The 22,696-nt window shown below is 34.5% G+C and overlaps 1 protein-coding gene across 1 annotated transcript; it reads right to left on the reverse strand.

Annotated features, from left to right (window-relative positions):
* Positions 1-7,030: 7,030 nt before the first annotated feature.
* On the reverse strand, positions 7,031-8,260 carry LOC131846057 (uncharacterized). The gene is made up of 2 exons (XM_059195278.1): positions 7,525-8,260; positions 7,031-7,279 (listed from the first exon to the last, which is right to left on the reverse strand). Exons 1-2 carry the CDS (start codon positions 8,258-8,260, stop codon positions 7,167-7,169), a joined length of 849 nt encoding a protein of 282 aa, XP_059051261.1. The 3' UTR covers positions 7,031-7,166.
* Positions 8,261-22,696: the final 14,436 nt, after the last annotated feature.

Below are 22,696 nucleotides of genomic sequence, written 5' to 3' on the forward strand. Positions count from 1 at the left end.
ACCCGCGCCGCCGCACCGCACCGCGCCGCACCATCCGTGTTCAACTACTTACTAGACACGAACACGACTGATCAGACAGTACGCCTCATTATGTGTTGTCCTAATTGCTAGTTAACATTCTTTTCAAAACTATTACAAATACTGATCAAAATTGAGATTAAGAACCTCGTACTTGGTTGAATTAGCAATAAATGATTATTGTTTGATATTATTAATAGAATCAAATGTGAATCGGTTTCAAAGATTAATGATAATTATGTTATCAACACTAATAAGTGTAATAATGCGTACCTACTTATTTATTTCTATTTTTCACGAATATGAGGTATATACTATGTTATGAATATTGTAGAATAGCAGATAGTGTGATGCTATGACAGCTGTTTCGCGAATGGTATGTGGGGTGCGGGGGCGCGGGGCACTTGTTGCGTTGTTTGGTTGGCGCATTCGCCTGTTGCGAGTTTCGACGTCACGCAACGGCCTTGAGCCACGCGGCAGCTCTTTCTGTCTCTTTGGCATCAGCCAACGTAATAACCACTCAAGATATAGGTAGCATATACATGTCATAAATTTTAGAGTAAACATTGATATATCTACTATAGGTAAGTACTACGTGTTACATCAGATTTTCCAAAGATCATGTGTTCAACCCATCCAATTTGTATTTATGAACAGATTTAATTGATTTAATACCTCGATACATTTGTTTGGCAACAAATATGGCTATTGACTATTGATTGCGATCCTAAACCTGTTGGTCAGTTGAAATACTCCGAACGCACGGTCGGGCGCCATGATGTCGCGTGGGCGGGAAACCCGTCTTGGTAGCAAACGTTACTTACTATATAGATGATATTACGTACGTACTAAGATGAGTATTTTAATTTCTTACATATAGAATCGAATTTATATTTGCAAAATAGAAAAGTTCTGAATTTTGCGACTCATTTATTTTTTAAATGATAAATCTCCCTATCGAAAGAAAGGTTATCTATTAAGTGATATTCTGAGTGTACGATATGTGTGTAAGATAGTGTGAGTTACTTTAGAAAACAAACATGTTTCAAGAGAACATAATTGTGCGTTACCGTCGTAGTACAGAAAAACACCGGCACTATATCCCCACTCTGATCTGTGGTCGGGCTTCCCTTGGAACCAGGTCACCGGCTGGCAAGCCTGACCGCTATGCTGACTCGCGATCGAGACGGGCCGCACCCGTCCGACCAATCTCCAAGTTAGGCTTTCTGTAGACCAGCCACGTAACGCCTACTTATTTATATTCAGCTAATCGATAGCAAACCAAATGGCACGCAAACGCAAAGGTATTTAGTGAAACTATTGAATCACTCTCCGAAATATTCGTTGGCGTGTAAATTTGAAAAGGTTTACTTGCTCGACAAATAAGTGGATTATATTCCTGACATTATGAGGGCACAACGAAATGAAAGCATAAAGCCTCACAACGAATAATATTTAAAAAAACTATTTAATACTCGTGAAACTCTACAGTTACGTAAATTTATGAGTACATACCACGAACGCGAGCCGGATATTTATTTTTCATTCGAACAAATGATCTGATGAGATAAGTACAGACTTATATTCGAAAGATATAATTTTATACTAATTATTTATAAAAACATTACAAACGTATATTATAATTATTAACAAAATACACCAAGTTCAATGGCCATTTGGACTACAATAAACTGTCGCTGAAAATACGGGAAACTCGTTCGTGTCGAAATTCCGACCTTCACGTTATTCATGTAGGTGTTCTCTTTAGCCAGAAATAAATTTGCAGAAGCAAAATTCTAACTGCTCATTTTATAGGCAATGGACGAACCCATGTTTGATGATCCAAAATATTTATTTCCATGCGTGGGTATTAAGGGAGTGTAAAGGAAAAGCAAAAATGCATGTAAAAATAGAAACAAATTTGACAATTTGTATACAAAAGCAATTCAATACTTGTACAACGTTGTAACAAGTTGGTTGATTGTTATCAAACTATAAATAATAACATTGATCAATACATTTATGCAGTCTCGTCTGTACAGTTTTTAAATAATTCTCTACTTTTTCGCCTATAAAATTATTGTCAAAAGGCCATCGAAGGACGATGCCTATGACCCAATTGAGCATATGCTTAACTTTTACATATTTTTCCAAACTAGTATTGCGTACCTATTTGTATTTGAACTTTGACTGAAAAAAAACGATAGATCTCTGTAGTCTATGGAATGATAGACCAAATGGAGACCATGGAAATACCTAATGATAACCCTAACAAATATACCTTTAAGAGTTAATAACTTAAATATATGTTATCAATATATTTAAATATAAACTATAAATAAAATCTAGATGTCAACAGCCTGTTTCAGATACAACGATTTCATCTAAAAAAATAATCGGGAGCAATTTAATAATTGCTCCAAAAACTGATATTTTTTATTGAACTAACATTTGAAATGTGAACCCAAAATATCGTTAATAATATTCTTCTTTAAATTGAAAATAATTGCAATCTTAGTAGTAACTGGGACGTTACTTTAGCTTTGACTATAAGAATTATTAAATAGAAATAATGGAACAAATTAAAAAAATAGTTAAAAATAATATTCTGCAGTTTCAGCACGAATAAACAAATCACGACCTCAGATCTAAGAAATAAGATAACACGTAGATATAACGTAGCGTAAATATATATAGATATATAAATATATGTATATTAACTAGATAGGTTACTTATATACACAATTCATAGGTACCATTCCTATAATAACATCGTGGACACATGAAGTATCACGTATTTCATAACTATAATATGGTCAGATAAAAAACTTAGAATTTTTGTCTGTTTTATTTACTTATTTCTCTGTTTGTACATAGTAATATTGATATTACTATGTACAAACAGAGAATTAAGTTAATCCTTAATCTTGATCTGTTTACACCGATGTATGCAAGCATCTCGTAACTTCTGCAATTGTTTTATTCCAAACGGTTCACGAACAGAAAAGTTAAGTTACCTTATTGTTATTCCGAATACCACATACGAAGCCGCAAGCACAGCTAATTCTAAAATATTCCGATGTCAGTCCTACATGCTATTCGATAATACAGTTGTCCGCATCGTTAATTGATATTATGATACCTATGTAGGTATAGCTTTAACAATATGCTTATATCAAGAGAATTGCGTCATTCTCTGCGAATTCAGGCGTTCGCGTATCAACAACCAAAATACACCATATGTAAGTATGAATGTGACAGTAATACTGGTGAGTCATTCGTAACCGGGTACCACTTGACCAAATAAACAACTAAATATTCATTGTCGCGGTCTTTCCTCCACTGTATTCATTGTGCGCATTTTATATTTAAATGTTTTGAAACTACTTGATATTAGTTGATTTTGTACTAAATTAACTAAATTATACTTTCAATAGTATTAGCGGTAAATCAGTTCCACGCGGTGCCCTCTAGAACGTCCTCGTGAAGTAGCTGTGCTAATGGCCAATAGTTCGTCTGTTGGAGGGCCTGAATTTAGTATCAACGACACACTCATCTTCCACTAGTGTTCCGCCAACATATACGTTTGTACAGGCGGGTGTACCATTCCATATTCATTCAAAGTATGCACCTATTTAAATTATTTTACTCCACAAAAAATAACTGACTCCATTTGATACAACGGTGATCATGATGAAAAGAAATATATAAATATATGTTTTCATTTTTTTACAGAATTACATGTGTACATACTTCATATTGTCCTTTTCCGCCTTAATAAAATAAATATGATATTATAAACCAATCACAGTAGTGAATACGTAAAACCAATAAATACCAAGGCATAGAACGAAAATATAAATAGATATTCTAAATCACATGCATATATAAATACAATCGGAAGAAAAAGAGATGAAACCATGAATGTCTACAGCGACGTTAAACAATCAAAAGGTCTTCTTAACAAATTCCGGATAGTCGGAAATATTTTTATCTTATTTCATAAATATAAAAAAATATTTGCATATAAACTATATGTCCAAAAACGTACTGAATTATCTCCATTAACGAAGATATATAAAACCTACAAAATATATAAAATTTTACCGAATTGAGAATCCTATCCATTTCAAAACTATGTTGATAATAGATACATGTACACATAGTAGAATCTGATCGCAATTCATCCTTTTTAACACATTCTTTCAACTAAATATTAAAAGACATCCATATGTTATAGACGGTTCAAAATACGTACCTACCTGAAACTTTCTTTTGATTGCGTTTAAGTACATATTTTTTTGCTTAGGCCTTGTTATACTAAGAATGGATTTTCTAAATAACCTACAAGGGGAAGGTGTAGGCTGTAAAATTTTGTATTTAAGTACTTCGTTTTTAAATAAATGAAATTAATGCCTAATTTGGGATGTTGGTTGATAGAAATCGTTTACACGTTTTTATTGGTCCTGTGGGCTCTCCCACGTTAAATCGGGAAACAACTGGTTAGAATATATATATGTTTGTATTTATGTGATACTATGTTTAAACTGGATTAGAAAGCAACAACTCACTAAAATTTATTTTTGGATTATCTCCAATATGTTTTTGTTGCCAACGCATATTTATTTTTCACAAAAAGACAAACTGATGTCAGTGAAGAACGAAAAGTATGTCTAAGTACCTATTTTTGGAAAGGAATTTGGCTACTATATTAATTGCCATGAAGTTTTAAAAAACATTGTGTAAGTAAATAAATACAAATATCAGTCAAATATAATATTGAAGAAAACATATTCAATTTAATGAAATATTACTACAAAACAACAGACATTCGGTTTCTGGCGCTAGTCTCTGATTACCGGTATCAAGGCAGAAGAACCCTTCTTGGACCTAATTAAATTTCGAGCAATTCAAGTTTAGTTTTTCTTTAGATCTTAGATATTGAAAGAAGGTAATTCGTCAACATTTTCTGGCGTGCAACCAGTAACTATAAACTAAGGATTTTCTAATTTATGGGTTAGCTAGCCACCCATTATATTCCTGTCGATTATAGTCTAAAATATATATATGTTATGGGCAACGTGATTAACTGGGCATTATTAATAAGGACCGGCCATTATTAATAATGTCCAAGATGGGCAAAGTGATTAATTTATGACTTTGATCGGCCATTATTAATAATGCCCGACGGCCCGTAGTCCATGTAATAAGTCAGTGTTTGAAATAGCTTGAATTTATCACTTGGACCGGGCAGTATGAATAATTCCGGTTAGGTTAGGTTAGGTTAGTGTTCCGCGGTGGTTCTCACCATGAAGCCTGGAGCCGAGGAGAGAGGCGTCACCTACAGGTCGGTGCTCACCGAAGCGAAAGCCAAGATCTCCTTGGCCCAGCTCGGTATCACCGACCTGAGGTTCAGAGTAGGGAGAACCGGGTCCCGTATCCTGGAAATCCCTGGAACGCACACAGGCGAGGCGGCAGACGCGTTGGCCGCCAAAATAGAGGAGGTCCTGCCCGAGGACGTTCGGGTCTCCAGGCCAGTTAAGTCGGCCGAACTGCGGATTGGAGATCTGGACGACTCGGTGATGGTGGCCGACTGGTCGTAGCCGTGATGCGTGAGGGGGGTTGCCTGGAATCCTCGGTGAAAACCGGGGAAATCCGGCGCAACACCCAGGGTACGGGATCTGTGTGGGTGCGGTGCCCTGTGGCCGCCGCAAAGAAGTTGGCCGAGGCCGGCCGGCTGAGAATCGGGTGGGTGATGGCGCGAGTACAGTCGCTGGATCCGCGCCCTCAGCGGTGCTATCGCTGCCTGCTTACAGGCCACGTGGGAGTGCGATGCACCGCTGCGGAAGACAGCAGCGGAATCTGTTTCCGCTGCAGCGAGCCCGGCCATAAGGCCGCACGCTGTGCCGCGCCATCACCGAAGTGTCGGTACTGTGCCGCGGCGGGTCGGAAATCCGACCATAGAGTGGGCGTCACTAACTTGTGTCGCCCCCCGAAGGCCCGAGCCGCGGCACGGTCCACAGGTGGGGGGGGGGAGTCGATGGACACTTGAGTAAAATCAGGTGTGCATCGACTCCAAAATTGACCCTAGGGTGGAGGATTGTTAGGGCAATCCGAAGCTCGCCGGGGAGGTTTTAGGGTCTGGAGGTGGCGTGCAGACACTGTTCCCTGCACGCCTAGATGGAGGTCCCTTCGATGGGAACCATGCCGGTGGTCTTGGTGAATGCTTGCGTATCCCATGGCCACGGCGATTATGTCGAGGAGGAACAGTCGTCAGGTTTTTAGCAGGTAGGAGTCCGGCAGTATCCATTCGTCCCTAAGCGGATGGTTCTCCATGATGGATTTTCCTGACGTGAAAAAAAAAAAAAAAAGGTTAGGTTAGTGTTATTACATTTTTAACTGTTTATTTTTTAACTACTATATAAAATTTTGTAAGTTTAATTTCATTTAATAAACAAAAACATTACAGTTTACCTATTTTATTACTTTGCCCAAGGTAGGATGGGCACTATTCATAATGGCCGGGAAAAGTGATTAATCATGCTGTTTTAATCACATTGACCAATTGAGTCAGGCATTATGAATACAGACCGGCCATTATTAATAGTGCCCTGACTTATCAAATATATTAACCGTAACATATCCGTAATGTATTACCCATAACATATTATATATATTAGAATATAAAAGTTTAGAAAGACATTTGGAGGTCTCTGAGATTCATATATATCATATATATTTCTTGCTTATTCTTCTTGTGATAAGACAGCTTTTACAAATTTTACAAATTTATAGCGTAGATTAACGTATGTGCTATCTAAGCTACATGCCATTTGTGTACACCAACATTGCCGAAAACTAATGTCAGCAAATAGATGTTATGAATGTATATGTTATAATGTGGTGACTGTACAATAATGTCATTTGAGAAGCAAAATAAAAAACGTTCGTTCATTATGTAACATTTATTCCGAAAAGACGGGCAACATAATTGCATTTGAAAATTACTTATTTACCTACATATATTTCACCTGCATCCTTGTATAGTATAATTTGTAAAATATAATTGTACCAGTAACAATTATATTTTACAATTTATAAGATTTTTTTATTAGTCGAAGTCGAAAGCATATCTATGTACAGACTTTCTACATCGATTTGAGACTGCTCACCGGTGTTCCTATGGGGTTATCAGTATCTGATTTCGTAGAAACTCCAGAGGATAACGCCAAGTTTGAAGTTATGGGAACCTCGCCTCCACCTGAAATTTCTACATCTGATCGTAATTTTGTAGTAATAGCTCGCTTATGCTATGGACTCAGCTACATAATCATTAACACCTGTGTTCGTATGTTGTGATGAATCTACTTTATCTGTAGTTGAAGGTACACCATAACAACTACTACGTCTCTTTTTTATCTGATCTGCATGTCTTTTAATGGGTAAACCATCTTCCCTACTTACAATTTAATTTCTAGACCCTACTTTATTGTTCCTTCCACCCACTTTGTCCCTGTGTATCGCGCCCATAAGGTTTCTCCGCTCCGCTTGTGCCGCTTGTACCATATTTGTACTGATGTGCAATTCGTCGACGAGAACGTTCGGCGAACATCCGGCCTCCTCTGATCCCGCCGCGCGCGCCCGCAGTGTGTCCGATGTGTTGCAGCTCGGCCGTCGCTGGGCGCACCATCTCTTGCCTATTGTCACCTGGTCTGCTCTTGGTACAGCCTTCTGGGAAGGCCTCGGTTGCCTCTATCGACATAGCAATCTTGTATGCTCGCTCGAACGTGATCGTTATATCCTCCGTAAGTAACCTCTGTCTAATATCATCATTGATTAAACCGCACACGAATTGATCTCTTAGATTTTCTCTTAAACTCTCCTCCGAAAATCCGCATTGCTTGCTATTTTTTTTTAATTCTGTCACAAAGTTCATTATGCTTTCTTCTGACTTTTGTATACGCTGCCTAAATTTAAATCTTTCTGCTAACATATTGGGTTTAGGATTGAAGTGTCGCTTCATGATTGTCACTAATTGAAGATAACTTTTATTTGCGGGTTTCGTCGGCGTGCACAACTTAACCATAACGTTATAGGCATCATTTCCAATAACTGTTATCAAGGTAGGCACTTGTAGTTCCGGTTTCACAACGTTCGCCACAAAATATTGTTCTAGCCGGTCGACATACGTTTCCCAGTTGCCTTTATCAAGGTCGAAAGGTTCAATTCTGCCCACAGCCATTTTCTACTTGTACTATAAAACACTATTATATCGCTATAAAATATGTACTGATACTAGTTATTTGAAGAGCACAATAAAAAACCTCCGTTCACTATGTAACTTTTATTCCAAAAGTCCAGGCAACATTACCTATTACAATTGCATTTTTAAATCACTTATCTACCGACATATATTTCAGTTACCACTAAATTAAATATCAAGAAATAATTGTAAGTATTTACTAGTAGATATAATTGAATTTATAAAAAGTATTGTCTGATAAGCGTAATCAGTATTGTTACGTATGATATCTTATTTCGTCGAAATGTCTCGATAGAAATCATCATAAATCGTAACAGTTATTGGATATTGAAAAATATTGTACACAGACTACGAGTATATATAGGTTTGATGATAATTATACGTTCAATACTAGCATGTAACTTTAAAAACATTGCACGCAACCACTGTTTGAAATTGAGATTATTTGTTATACCTATCACAACTGTTGTATCCAGTATTATACAGATGACCCAGTGACAATGACAACAGTATGAAACAATGTAAAGCGTAAACCAGTGACTGTAGATATTTGTTGTCAAACCTCTACACACGATATATATATACTAGATGAATACCCGGCATCGCTCGGGTAGATATTTCTGTAGTCATCGGTTCTCAAAGAATACCACCTAGGCTGTATGAGCGCAGTTCCCTTTGCCTTTCCGATTAAGGATAAACAGAACCAAAAAAAAATGTTACCACCTGTAGCGAGGTAGCCATACCGATTGGGGGGAAGGGGATTGTTAGTAATGTGGATTGATAACCCCATTGCTAGCAATGTACCTTGTCAGGTCGACCTCCACGTGGTTCCCCCTGGAAACCATCGTGTTTAATTCCTGGTGAATTAGTCACGATGGGCTAACTGACCTGACCTCATGCTCATTTTATCATCCTCCACTGGTGCCCCGCCAGCGTAAACCGTTAGCGCAGGCGGGTGCACCATTCCATTATCATCCACAAAAAAAAAAAGCCAGCGATTTGTTTAATCGGAAACTTTTATTCTAACAAATTAGTTTTAAAGTATAATATGACGTTTCCATAACAGAATTTTATAATTTACATACATATACTAATGTTTCCACTACTTTCGTAGTGTTATACAGAATAAAAATATATTTTTGTCGTTTCCGTACAAATAGTAATTTTTTGTGTTAATCTACAAACCAACATCTTTTTTCTTACAATCAGTTAAATAATATATGACACTGTGAAAAGGTCATTTATTTTATAAAAAATGCAGTTAGTCTTAATTTTAGTGAAAAATAAAAAAATATATTTTGATACTACAACCATATATTTATTAATACCTACCTATTTATTTCTTTCTATCTATCTACTTTATTAATTTTGTGTTAATACTTTTTAAATAAACACCCACACATTATTTCTGTATAACCTATAAAAATGGTTAAATAACATTAATTTCCAATAGTGACACAACCTTATTTAAAAAATGCAAATACCTGGCATTATGTGTGTAATAATAAAATGTAAAGAAATTGTGATTGTTATTAAGTTTTTTTTTTTAATAAGTTCATCTGAACAGAGAAACAACATTTGACATTTATTATTATTTGACATTGGACATTGACTTTAGTTTTTGTAATTTATATTGTAAAACTTTAAATTGGGCTAAAAGGACTTGTATCCAGAGCCGGGAAACAAATTAATAAAAAAAATATTGTCAAATATGTCTCGCAATTGGCCAATTTAAAGAAAAAACACGTAAAGTAACTCTTTTATTATAAAAAAAGTGTTAAAAACTATATTTTCGCGAAACGTTAACGTAACATGTCACATCATAGTATCTTTGGCGCGAACGCACGCGTAGTGTTGATTGGTTGTTAGCTAGTGACATGAAAAGATGGCGATTGCAGTTTGTTTGTCAATTTCATTAGAATTTAACGAAATAGTCCTTAATCCGAATTTTGCGGATATATGTTGTCGACTCGAAATCAATATTTTTTTTACGTTTTGTTATTTACATAAGGTTTCGTTCGAGTCTACCGTACCCCTTGACGAGATTATTAATATAGATATATATCATATAAAATATATATTTTTGTAACAAAGGTGTAAATCCTTACTAATATTATATATGAGATAAGAAAAAATATGGTTATTACCCATTCCTTTTCCCATCTTTATTTGTGATAAGTATGATAGACATAGATTCATTACTACTTAGAAGGAAACTAGTACTTGCTGTCCATTACTGTTTGCTGCTGCGCAACCAAATAGACAATCCCGCAGTTGTAGAACGGATAGGATTCAATATCCCTCCGAATTACGTGAGAAGTGTCACCCGTCGTCGTGTCCGACTGTTTGCAACCGCGTCGGTACGCACAAGCCACGCTAGCAATTCTCCCACTAGGAGAGCATTACAATTATTAAATTTATTTTTAGGTAAGGTCCAAGATGCTGACGTTTATACAGAAGCCTTGCCTTCCATAATTACTAAAATAAGAATATATTTATCATCATATAATTTTAAGTAGTATAAATAGTTTTAAAATATAAATTAGCTGTAAGTTTATATTGTGTTAATTAAATAAATAAATAAATATGCGAAAGTAACTCTGTCTGTCTGTCTCGCTTTCACGCCAAAACTACTGAACCGATTTGAATGAAAATTGGTACACAGATAGTCTAGACTCTGAGAAAGGACATAGGCTACTTTTTATGCGAAAAATGGGTTGTAAGGGGTTGAAATTGGGGATGAAATATTGTATGAAAGAATCGTCATTTTTGAAGCTAGAAGCTTAAAACTAATTTTTGAGGCTCCTAATTAAATATAAGTAAATATGACATTTAAAGTGTAGTGTATGTGGAAACACTAGCAGTTTATTATCTATCGTCTCGAGCCGAGCGTACACGGGTCGCCGTGCGCAAGAGGGGAGGGATTCCCTGTGCAAAGGCCGCGGAGTAAAGACGTGGAGATGTGGCTGACGAGCCGATATTATGTCGATAACAACTTACATCCAAGAAGACATAAATAACAAATAAGTGAACACTATATAAAGTATTTAAAAATTGTACCCTTAAGGGGGTTAAATAAATTGGGGTATAATTTTTTTTAAGTAAATTCGTCAGTGTTGAAGCTAGAAGCTTGAAACATATTTTTGAAGCTAATGATTAAATATAAATAAATATGACATTCTAAGTTTATCTCTAATCTCTGAAATGGCTGGACCGATTTTGACGGGACTTTTTTGGCAGGTAGCTGATGTAATAAGGAGTAGCTTAGGCTACTTTGATTTTAGAAAAATAAAGTTTAAAACCATGCGGACTAAGTCGCGGGTACAGCTAGTCTTACATATAATCAATGATGCTGGTAGTACCAAAAGTATGTCGGAATTGTTTTAAATGTGTATTCCTTCCAGCTAATAAGTAGGCACGGTTTAGAAGGTTTGACGGCACCCATTTTTTTTTAAAAGACTATTGATTTTTTTCTTTTTTTTATATTTGTTACTAGCTGTAACCGCGACTTCGTCCGTGTAATATAGTAACCTTGACCAAAATAGAGGACGAGGATGACCGAACAGACAGACAGACAATAATTATAAAAAATGTTATTTTGGTATATGTACCATGTATGTAACCTCGCATGTAGTAAAAAACGATTATTTCAATATTACAAACAGACACTCCAATTTTATTTATATGTATAGATTCCTATGTATGTATGTGTTTTAGAAAATGCAAATGCAAATACCCAGTGAAGTTGAAGGACCGTTCCTAACTTTTTTCTGTTCTTTTCCTTATGGAGCTGAATTTCTATAAATATTACTTATTTTGATTATATTCGTACCGGCTGTAGCAGAATAGGTAGAATATTTAATGAATGAAAGAAAGATAAATATTTTATTCAGTGCAATGTAAACTTTTCCCTTTAGTTTCAAGGGCATTCGGGGGTTGCATATCGTTCCCGAGAGCTGTCTCCATTGAAACTGGAGAGACCGCCGAAATCGCAGAATAGGTATTCAGTTTTAGTTCTACTGATCTTCAATCCAACACTCCCCAGTTTTTTTTGCCATCTATCTAGTCTACTCTGGACCTCGAGTCCATCCTCACCAACAAGCACAATATCGTCGGCAAACAGCATACACCAGGGTACCTCGTCCTGAATGTCCGATGTCAGAGCATCCATTACAATGAGGAAGAGGTAAGGGCTTAGAGCCGAACCCTGGTGTAAGCCTACCGCTACATTGAACTTGTCGGAGGCACCTACCGCCGATCGGACGTATGTGTTAGACCGGCACGTATTAGATCTACATACTTCCCTGGCACACCTTTCTTCTTTAGGGCCCACCACAAAACTAGACGGGGAATTCGGTCGTATGCCTTTTCGAGATCGATAAATACCATGTGTAAATTTTTATTTACACTCCGGTATTTTTCGCACAGCTGGCGTAGTGCAAAAATGGCATCCGTGTTCCCTCGACCAGGCATAAAACCGAATTGATTTTGTGAAATATCACACTCCTCTCGCAAGCGTCTCTCTAGCATTTTCTCCCACTTTCATAGTATGCTTAAAGCTTTATTCATCGATAATTGCTGCAATCTTGAACATCACCCTTATTCTTGAAGATAGGCACCAATACGCTTTGGCACCATTCTTCAGGAATCGTTTCTTCATGCAACAACTTATTGAAGAATAAAGTGAGCCACTTACATTCATTTTCACCCAATAACTTCCATACTTTCACTGGTATTCCATCTGGTCGGCTTTACTGTTTTTCATACTTCGCACAGCTTGTTTTACTTCTTCCATTCTTACTTCTCTGACTAAACCTACATTCACTCGTTCCTCTCCTATTGATTTATTCCACGAATTTTCTTCATTCATTAAGTTTTCAAAGTAATTTTTCCATCATTCTTTTATATCATCTTTCATTAGAACCTTTCCTTTATTATATTTTATACATTTTACATATACTCCATCGTTTGTATTCTTATCTCTCATTTTTGCTAGTCAGAAGAGCTACTTTTGGCCTTCGGAAGTATCAAATGAGGCGTAGAGTTTATCTTGGAATTCAGCTCTTGCCGTTGCAACAACTTTCTTTGCCCTCTTTTGGCATCCTAAATACACTTCCTTTTTTTCGTCTCTTATATTATCGTTTTCTTTACAGCTCTTTTGCCATTCATTAAACGCTCTTTTCTTCTCTTTTAGTATTTGTTGCACACTTTCATTCCACCACCAAGTATCTTTCTCTATCATTCTCGTCCCTTTTGTTTCACCAACAATATTTTTTGCTATACGTCTCATTCCATTCGCTATTACATTCCAACATTCGATAACAGATTTACCTTCCATATTATTAATTTCTAACATCACATCATTTCACTTGTTCTCTAAATTTCATTGTATTCTCATCCCTCTCGGGCATGTGCCATCTTATTTTTGGGGGCGGTCGGCGGCGGAACTATAACAATACAAAAAAAAATTTTAGTGCTTATATTATAACTATTTTTATTAAAATAGGCAATGTTAAGGTTACTTTTATAAAAAAAAAACAGAATTGTCACATGTCAGCAGTACCTAAAGGAAAATCATGTTTTTTATAATTTTATAACATCTTTATTCTCAAAAATACAAATTCAATTTAATTGAAGCCTTTATTTAACAATAAATTTTATGAAAAATATGTAGTTAATAGGTACTGATAAACGTTTTTTCTGTAGGATTGCAGTATTTTTATTTATATATTTATTAACAGTACCTTTGTTTTTTGTTTTTTTTTTGACATTAGGTTCCTATCTACGTACTTTGTTAAAGTTCAACCAGCTGTTACTATACGAACTACCTGCAGCTCTTATTCGTGTTTATATTTACCGCTTACTAACCGTTGTTAGAGTCGGAATACGATTCTCGGAAGAGGCTCAGGCACGCGCCATTAGTTCACTAGTTATGCTTTTTCACGTTTACGCTTCCATTATTTCTAGGAAAATTCCCCAGTCTACCTTTACCTTTATATGTATTGAGTACCTAATTTTTTTATTCACAGGGGTCCTTTTGTCTTTACATCAAAAGTTTTTTTGGGTTCCGAAGCAGAAAGGTCAAAAAACGGTACCCTTATATTGTTGACTTGACTTTGTCCTCCCTTCGGCCCCGTATTTTACTTATCTATACATATAAGTAAAATTGGAGTGTCTATTTGTAATATTGAAATAACCGTTTTTTACTACATGCATATGTATATAAATACAGTAGGTATACATACACCAAAATAATATTTTTTACAGTCTTGGTCTGTCTGTCTGTCTATTTGTTCTGGCTAAGTCACGGGAACAGCTAATATTGTATAATATTTAAAGTACTCCACAATTTTTTTTTTACTTTATTTCATATTTCTTTTAGATTCATACACATAGCAAATAATTATTATTATTCAGTAATATAAGAAGAAAAGCAAAATGTACAGTACATAGAACCGTATAGAAATTATTCGGCGTTCTACGTTCAAATATTTTCATTGTAATAATGTGTGATGTATCTATGAATATGTATATTGTTTGAATGCAGTTCACACATTATAAAATAATAATACTGAAATTATACCAATATTATTATTATTACTATTGAAATTTTATTACACAGTAACGTCAACTGGTATTTTATACATAAATACCAATATTAGGTAGGCACAACTACCGGCTATAGTTGAAAATCAGAGTTTGGTCTAAGATAAGACTTAAGACAAAATTTAAACATTAACCCTTTTGGCTATTTGCACTGCTGCCGTACATAGCCTGACACATTTACTGGATGTTCTTTCTTTATGTATACTAGCTGTGTCCGCAGTTTCATCCGTAAGATATTTGTAGCCTATGTGTTATTCTGATGTATTAGCTATATTACTGCAAAGTTTCATCAACTTCCGTTAAGTAGTTTTTGCATGAAAGAGTAACAAACACGCATCCATACTCACGAATAATTTTTATGTTTATAACTATATTCAGTTTTATGGTGTCAAAGAAATGGTTAACCAACGAGTATTAAAACACAATTACATTTGTAGAATACTTGAAAGTACGTACATAAAAACAATTAATTATGTAAGTGTCACAGGGGTCAGCAGTAACACAATGTGAAGAGACCTTCATTTAACTTTATAAATACAATATACGTGTAGGTACATGATTATGTTGGTGCTAAATAGAGATCGATACCTCAGTGCCACGTAGATTATCATATTCAATTTATTACTTAACTTCGCATGGGTGTACATGTATTATGTATGTTTACATACATAACATCAGGAAGGTTACATCCTTCCTCTTTAATCACTCTATCTATTATAAAAAACCGCCTCAGAATCCGTTGCGTAGTTTTAAAGATTCAAGCATACATACGGACAAACAGCGACAGCGACTCTGTTTTATACTAGATACGACAGATACGTAGATACTTTAATATTAATTTGTAATGGCCTAGTGGTTTACTACCCTGAATTACGCTCAAATGCTCGTGATTTCAAATCTGGCCGATATCAACAAAAACATGTCAGTTTATATTTATGACTGACTCTCTGTTGAAGGAAACAACGATAATAAAATAAACCGGACGAAATGTGAGCATGTCAAATTTTGCGTTCGCCAGAACGTCGACAGTCACTTACGTTAAATATTGGAGTTGGGAGGGGGGGGGGGGGGGGCTATTGCTATTAATATTTACCTGCCTTGCCATAGCATCATCCTCCATGACATCTCCAACGTTCACCGTTAGCACAGGCTAGTGAACCATTCTATTATCATCCATTACAGAATATTGGAGTGGTTCTGTTCAATAAAATTGCACAGATTTACATGTACTATCCCATCCCTGTAGTGTACAGGGATGGGATAGTACATACAAAATACAATATTTTTATTGTATTTTATTTTTTAATTCTCTAAATTTAGATAACATACTCTTTGTACCTACATTACCTACATACATGTTCAAAAGTGCTGTCCAGGCTATTGAGTGGAATTTAGGTCTTTCTGCCATGCCGCCAAGACAACTAGGTATGTATGTCACAAACAATTCAAGTATCCCATTTGACTCGTTTGGTTGTTTTTTACGTAAAATTTCCTCTGGAACAGAAGATAATAGTACTTAATAGATTTGTATTATTTTGTTTAATTTCGCTTTTATTTCCATTAACTTGTGAGATCACAAATATTCTGTGCGGAAATCTGACCACCACCGAAAGCGCTATGACCTTTCCCATAAGTGATGAAACTCCGACCGTTATTGGATCAATACCCATATTGTGACACGTGTGTCGCCTATAAATGAGGTATCATCAGGCAATGAATAGAGTTTGGGTGTAGTTTGAAAGCCTAGTGTTGACTGTTCAGCAACCAGATGCCGAACAATCAATACACGATGGCGGTGGTCAGGTTTCCTCACCGAATATTTGTGGTCTCATAAATATTTAATGGTAGCGGGATTAAAAACATAATACAAATCCATTAAGAAATGAAATTTACTTCTGCAAAATAACATCTAATTCAATAAAATATATAGAACTTCTGCAAGTGTAAATGGGAAATAGATGATATATAGGAAGTTATCTAGAAATTATATAATTGAACTAGCTGTTCCCGCGACTTCATCCTCGTGGAATTTAACTTTATTTTTCTAAAATAAAATTAAGTTACTCCTTATTACATCAGCTACCTGCCAAAAAAGTCCCATCAAAATCGGTCCAACCCTTTCAGAGATTAGCCGGAACAAACAGACAGACAGACAAAAATTCTAAAAACTGTTATTTTGGTGTAAGTACCGAATATTTATATTCATATGCAAGTGAATTTTATTTATATGTATAAATATACGAGTATCTAACCATACGTCACCAATAAATCAATAAAAAAATATTGTGTTATATTTTGATTTTTTTATATTAAAAAAATATGAATAGACTTTGTTAAAATTGTAATCTGAGATTTCTCACGTAAATATAGGTAAAGCAGGAACAAAAAAACTTTTATTACTATTATTGGACCTGGACATCTATTTCCATTACTGTTCTAAGTTTTAAATTAATAATGACTGTGACTGAAGAGCAGACGGATGGACAAATAAGATCGCACTTTAGACTTCCATTCCTTTTAAGTTCGGTACCCTAATAGTATCGTGTTTACTTTCTGGCTTGCAGTTCTCACTAAACCAGTAGGATCAGACTGGCTTAAATGCACCTGCGCCCGCGTGTGGCGGCTGCACGGTGGATCAAAATATACCATATATTATATAGTATAACGAAAAACCTTTTGTAAAAATATAATTAGTAGTAAGTAGGTATATAAGCATGTAAAGGACTGAAAATTATATTAAATTAATTAGATTAAAAGAAGTAAGCGTAAAAACAACAGTTTTATACCTTATTTATACTAGTTTGAGGTACGTAATGATTATGTTGACATTCAATTAGGTTATTAAACTACTTAGTAAGTGTAGAGCCTAACTTTGTGAGATCAATGTAATATTTTATATTTCGCCCAAAAACTAAAATTCCATTGAAATCCATAACTAATTTGTATATAAGTGTCTAGGTGGATAACATACCTACATAGCACAGATTTTTATAAACACTACGAGTAAAATTTGCATCATATTGCCTTGTGTGGGGATGCCCTACTAATCCTACTATTAATATAGAATCGCCTATTTGTAATATTATATACAAACATTAAACGCATCAAAGCAAATATTTCTGTATACAAGTGTACACAGACACAATAAGTATGTAATAATAATACGTAAATTTGAAAACGGACATCGGTAATTGCTAAAATAACATATCAAAATGGGTTTGCGAAAGCCCACAGTAGAACAATTTGCTTCGACTGAGTGAAGGGACAAATAAAAGCTGTAGATAGATAAAGAGCGAGACGAGTAAAAGATTTTGCGCAATATTTGGTACTCACGATTATACGCCTACTACCCCATAAAACTGCTGATTTGCGAGCACCAACAATAGATTAGCGAGCAAGATACACAAATTTGGACTAAACCTACTACCGAATCTAAATTTTATCATTAAAGCTCAGTGACCATCTTAGATCATTTCCTACAAAAATTATATTAACTACCAAAAATTTTCACCATTACAATTAAAATATAAAATATGTATAATTAATAATATTATAAATTCGTAGGTTTGCGTGTCTGACACTATGTGACAGACACGCAAACCTACGAATGTGTGCGTGTTACCTTTTGACAAGTAAGGTAAAGGGCCATATTATGGAACATTGTACTAGTTTATGAAACAAGTGATAAAAATCTGAATTACAAATAATTTCTAACGTATTCAGTATTTATAATATTATCTTTATGATCTTTAATAACCTATTTATTGATTAAATTTATTTATTTTGGTAAACACCTTAAAATGTATAGAAAAAAAAATAGATGAAATGCACGTGTCAGGTTGCATGAAAAAAGACTGTCTTTTAGAGTTAGAGAATGACAGGTGTCATCACAATTGTTTTAACAATTTGAAATATTTGTCAATGATTCAAAAATACTTGAAACATGTTAATCAAAAGTTTGACTTATAATCTATTGATTGATATTGAATTTAAAGTACTTTAATAAGGTATTTATTTTTTATTTAGGTGTTTCATAATTGCCGCAAAAATTTCTAAACAGACCGTATTTATGGAACAGTATATTCAGTGTTCCACATCCCCCTCACATTCGATTTTCTAAGTTGTCCGTAATTATGAAACAGCAATAAGTGGACAATATTTAGTTAATTTCGTGTTAATAATTGTTAATTAATTATAACAAAGCAATTTACGTTAGAACAGTTTATATTTATAAAAATTTGCATTTAGATAAGTACATAGATTGTAAATTTCCATGAAAATAAAAAACTAACCTCAAAAATGAATAAGCTGGATGATATTGTTTTATGTTAATTAAAACTTATACTTAAGTGGAAAACCTGCCTGAAAAAATTAATAACACTTTATTTTATTCAAAATTTTTACGAAGCACCTACATATCACATTTTTATAGATGTTTTTAAATTAATAATTTTTATAGGTAGACACATTTTTTTTATTGAATTTGATATCTTTATTCTATAGACTTGTTTTATATTGTTATTATTAATTTTGATTGTTTGGTATAATTTTTATAATTTGATATTGGTTGGTTTTCATGAAATAAATAAACTAACTGTCAAAGAAGTGACGTTGGTAAATTTTAATTTTTAGAGAAAGAACAGAACCGTAAGAAAATAATTTGATTAATAATCAAGTCGAATGATAAAACTAATGATTACATGACACTTAACAATGATTGTCATTCTTCTAATAAATATTCTCCTCTGATAAATACCAGTACCCAGTCTCAACAAAGCGGCCATTCCTGAGGTAATTACTGTATGAAATTATAGTATAAAATGAACCTTTAGATATGGTTACTGAAGCTCATTCTGGTATTAATGAAAGTAGTAATTTAAATTGACTAAATTTAACTAATATTTTGTTAATATAAATTTAATATTGTGCGTAATGTTGGTGATGAATTAATATTTGAGTTGAATTTGAAGTCAAGAAAAAATGGATTAAAGTTGAGTCATCAGGTAAACTCAAACTACCTTCTGCTGGCATATCTGATCAATGGATGCAATATGACTCAAAAAAAGAAACTGATCGTAAAACTAAAGAAGAAAAGCTACATAAAAGAAAACAATTATTAAATGAGAAAAAAGTGATAGCTGATGAACGGAAAAAGCTACTAGAGAACGCATTACTACAAAGAATCCAAGAAGAAATGAAATAGTTGAATTTTTGGTTTAATTTAATGTATATTTGGTTTTTATATCTTGTTTATTAATCCTAAGATTTGAAACTGTTCTTGTCATATTTACTTGTAAGTGAATATTTATTTATTGCTTGTTTATTCGTATAATTTTTAAATCTAACTGTATTAATAATTAATAATAAAACTTTTGATACTATGAATAAATAAATTAGTAACTGAAAAATGTTTTTAATGTGAGTACTTCAGTTCATTTTGAGTTCCATAATTTGGGACATTCCCGATGGAACACCCGTACGTGTTGCTTTAGACTGTTTCATAAATACGGCCGTATGTACTTGTCTGTTATTTTATTCAATTTATTAGCATTTTCAACTAAAACTCACTTGATAATAATTATTATCACTTCAGTAGATATCAGGCAAACTATTAACTTAGAAAAATTCAATGTTTCAACTCTATTTTTTTTTAAACAATGTAAAATATTCAACTCCTACTCAAAAGGTGTCTCATAATATGGCCCTTTACCTTAATGTCTGAACGAATCTTAATAAGAAACATTATAGATCCCGAAAACGGACATGGGCTATCTTATATCTAAAATTTTGCAGATGAAGTCGCAGATTACACCTAGTGTGTAATAATTTAAAAATAACCCAAAATATTGAAAAGATAATCAGAAAAAAAACTCTTGTGAGTAGATACGTACACTACCTAATCTTATAAAAAAAAATATGAAGACATGACAACAAAATTAAAAAATGTTATGCATTACAAATACGAGTTACATAGTTTCAAATAGCTCGTCGCATCAAAATAAAAAAAATTAACAAAACAAATGAAAAAAAATACGTATCTGATACAATTTCAACTATGACTAAAAAAAACGATAAAAAAATATGGAAGCAAAATGTGGCACGGTGTGAGGTACATGCTGCGATGTAATGAATGAGAGCCGATAGCAAGTGGCAGCGGACCTGGCAGCAAGAACCTGTGGGACCGGTCGCATGGCGTGGCTTTTTGCTCAGCCAGTTGTCGCCGTCCGACCACTCGCAACGCTCTCTAATGACTTACACCCACTGAATGAAAATTGATGATTGCAAGCGCAATCACTCCACAATCGTTTTACATAGTCTGTAAAGTCTTGTTTACATAAAACTACATAAGTCATAATGGTCCAAACGTACAGACAAACACGTGCGTCGTGTCTAATCGTTAAAAATAATACTTATTTGGACTGTTCTTGGCAGTAAGTAGAGTCATCATTGTCAAAACATTACAGATAACAGTCATCTAGATAAGTATTTCTGTTAAGAAGAATTTTCCTTATTATGCATGCTGATTATCAAAAATATTAGGTAAATAAGACTGAATTTTTATAAAAGTAACAGAACTAAACTAGGTGTTGGTATGATCGCTAAATTGCTTTTATTTTTAACTTGTTTACGGCATGTTATTTATTCAGTCCGACATATCAACTTGTATAGGAAAAGCATACGTACAACATGATATGAATTTTGTTAGTTACGAATCTAAGTTCTTAAATGTGCCTATTTTCTAATATTTGTTTAGGTAGCATGGTGTTGATCCGCGCACACGGCACACAATGCTATGCTCGCCTCATCGTCGAATGTGACCGGCGATGTCGTATGGACGTTGGATTGGAAGGTTTGGTGAGTGAGATCGGCACGCGGCGGTGGGGGCGGGCGGACGTGCCAAGGTAGGCAGGCAAGCAACATATTTACTCATACGCCCGAGGCGTAAATCACCGTGCATCTATTTCGAGTTGGCCGGTGTGGGCGCGGGGGTAGGGTAGCGGGACGCAAGCAGACGCCGATGCCGGTCTGGCGCCAGAAGGATTCCCCAGCGCCCCGCGCTCCCCGCACTGTCATTCGAGGTCACGGTACGCCCGTGCCTTTCCTTATTCTTGCAAATACCTATTTAATGGCGTTAAAGTATCACGGACTCACACCAAATATAAAATAAACACAATAAGAAGAAACGAGAATGTTTTAAATAACAACAACGTACATTTCATGTGTTACCACACTTACGGAATTCTAGACCCCATTTCGATAATGCAAAGTAAAAGTATTTTGATAATAATATATGACAAGATTTAGACAAAACCTTTCAGATTTATAAAAAAAAATATGTAATTGTATATGTATCTATATATTTATGGATGTATATAAATTTTGAAAATACTGCAAACAGGTTACATTTATTTGAAACGCTATATAATATTTGTTGATTCCAGAAATAGGTATATCCTTATTCTCACATGAATGAACTAAAATAACTCAGCTGTTTAGAAAATAAAAATAGCTTATGTCTGTAACTACATTACTCGTTTGAATAAATTCCAGTAAAAAGTATCCCGTTTTAATTTTAAATACGATCAAATTTTCATTAGAATCCCACTACTAGATTTTGCATGAAAGATCATCAAAAACTTTCGTGTATATAGTATTAATAGGATGTATTATCTTGTTGTTACAAAACTTAACCAGATTTTATCTTATATTAGTATAATGATTTAATTAAGGTACGTCACGTCTAGCACTAATGAGTCCTACGTCAAGACCAGTGACGTCTTATCAATTGTGGAATTTTAGCTAATACTA

This window comes from Achroia grisella, unplaced genomic scaffold, assembly GCF_030625045.1.
Source record: "Achroia grisella isolate CSIRO2021 unplaced genomic scaffold, CSIRO_AGI_Agris_v1 utg487, whole genome shotgun sequence".
NCBI classification, from domain to species: domain Eukaryota; kingdom Metazoa; phylum Arthropoda; class Insecta; order Lepidoptera; family Pyralidae; genus Achroia; species Achroia grisella.

Bases quoted from the DNA above. Each gene is read 5' to 3' on its own strand.
- LOC131846057 (XM_059195278.1), bottom strand. From the start codon at position 8,260: ATGGCTGTGGGCAGAATTGAACCTTTCGACCTTGATAAAGGCAACTGG. The intron at 7,280-7,524 runs GTGGGTGGAAGG...TAGAAATTTCAG, and splicing joins GCGCGATACACAGGGACAAA to GTGGAGGCGAGGTTCCCATA.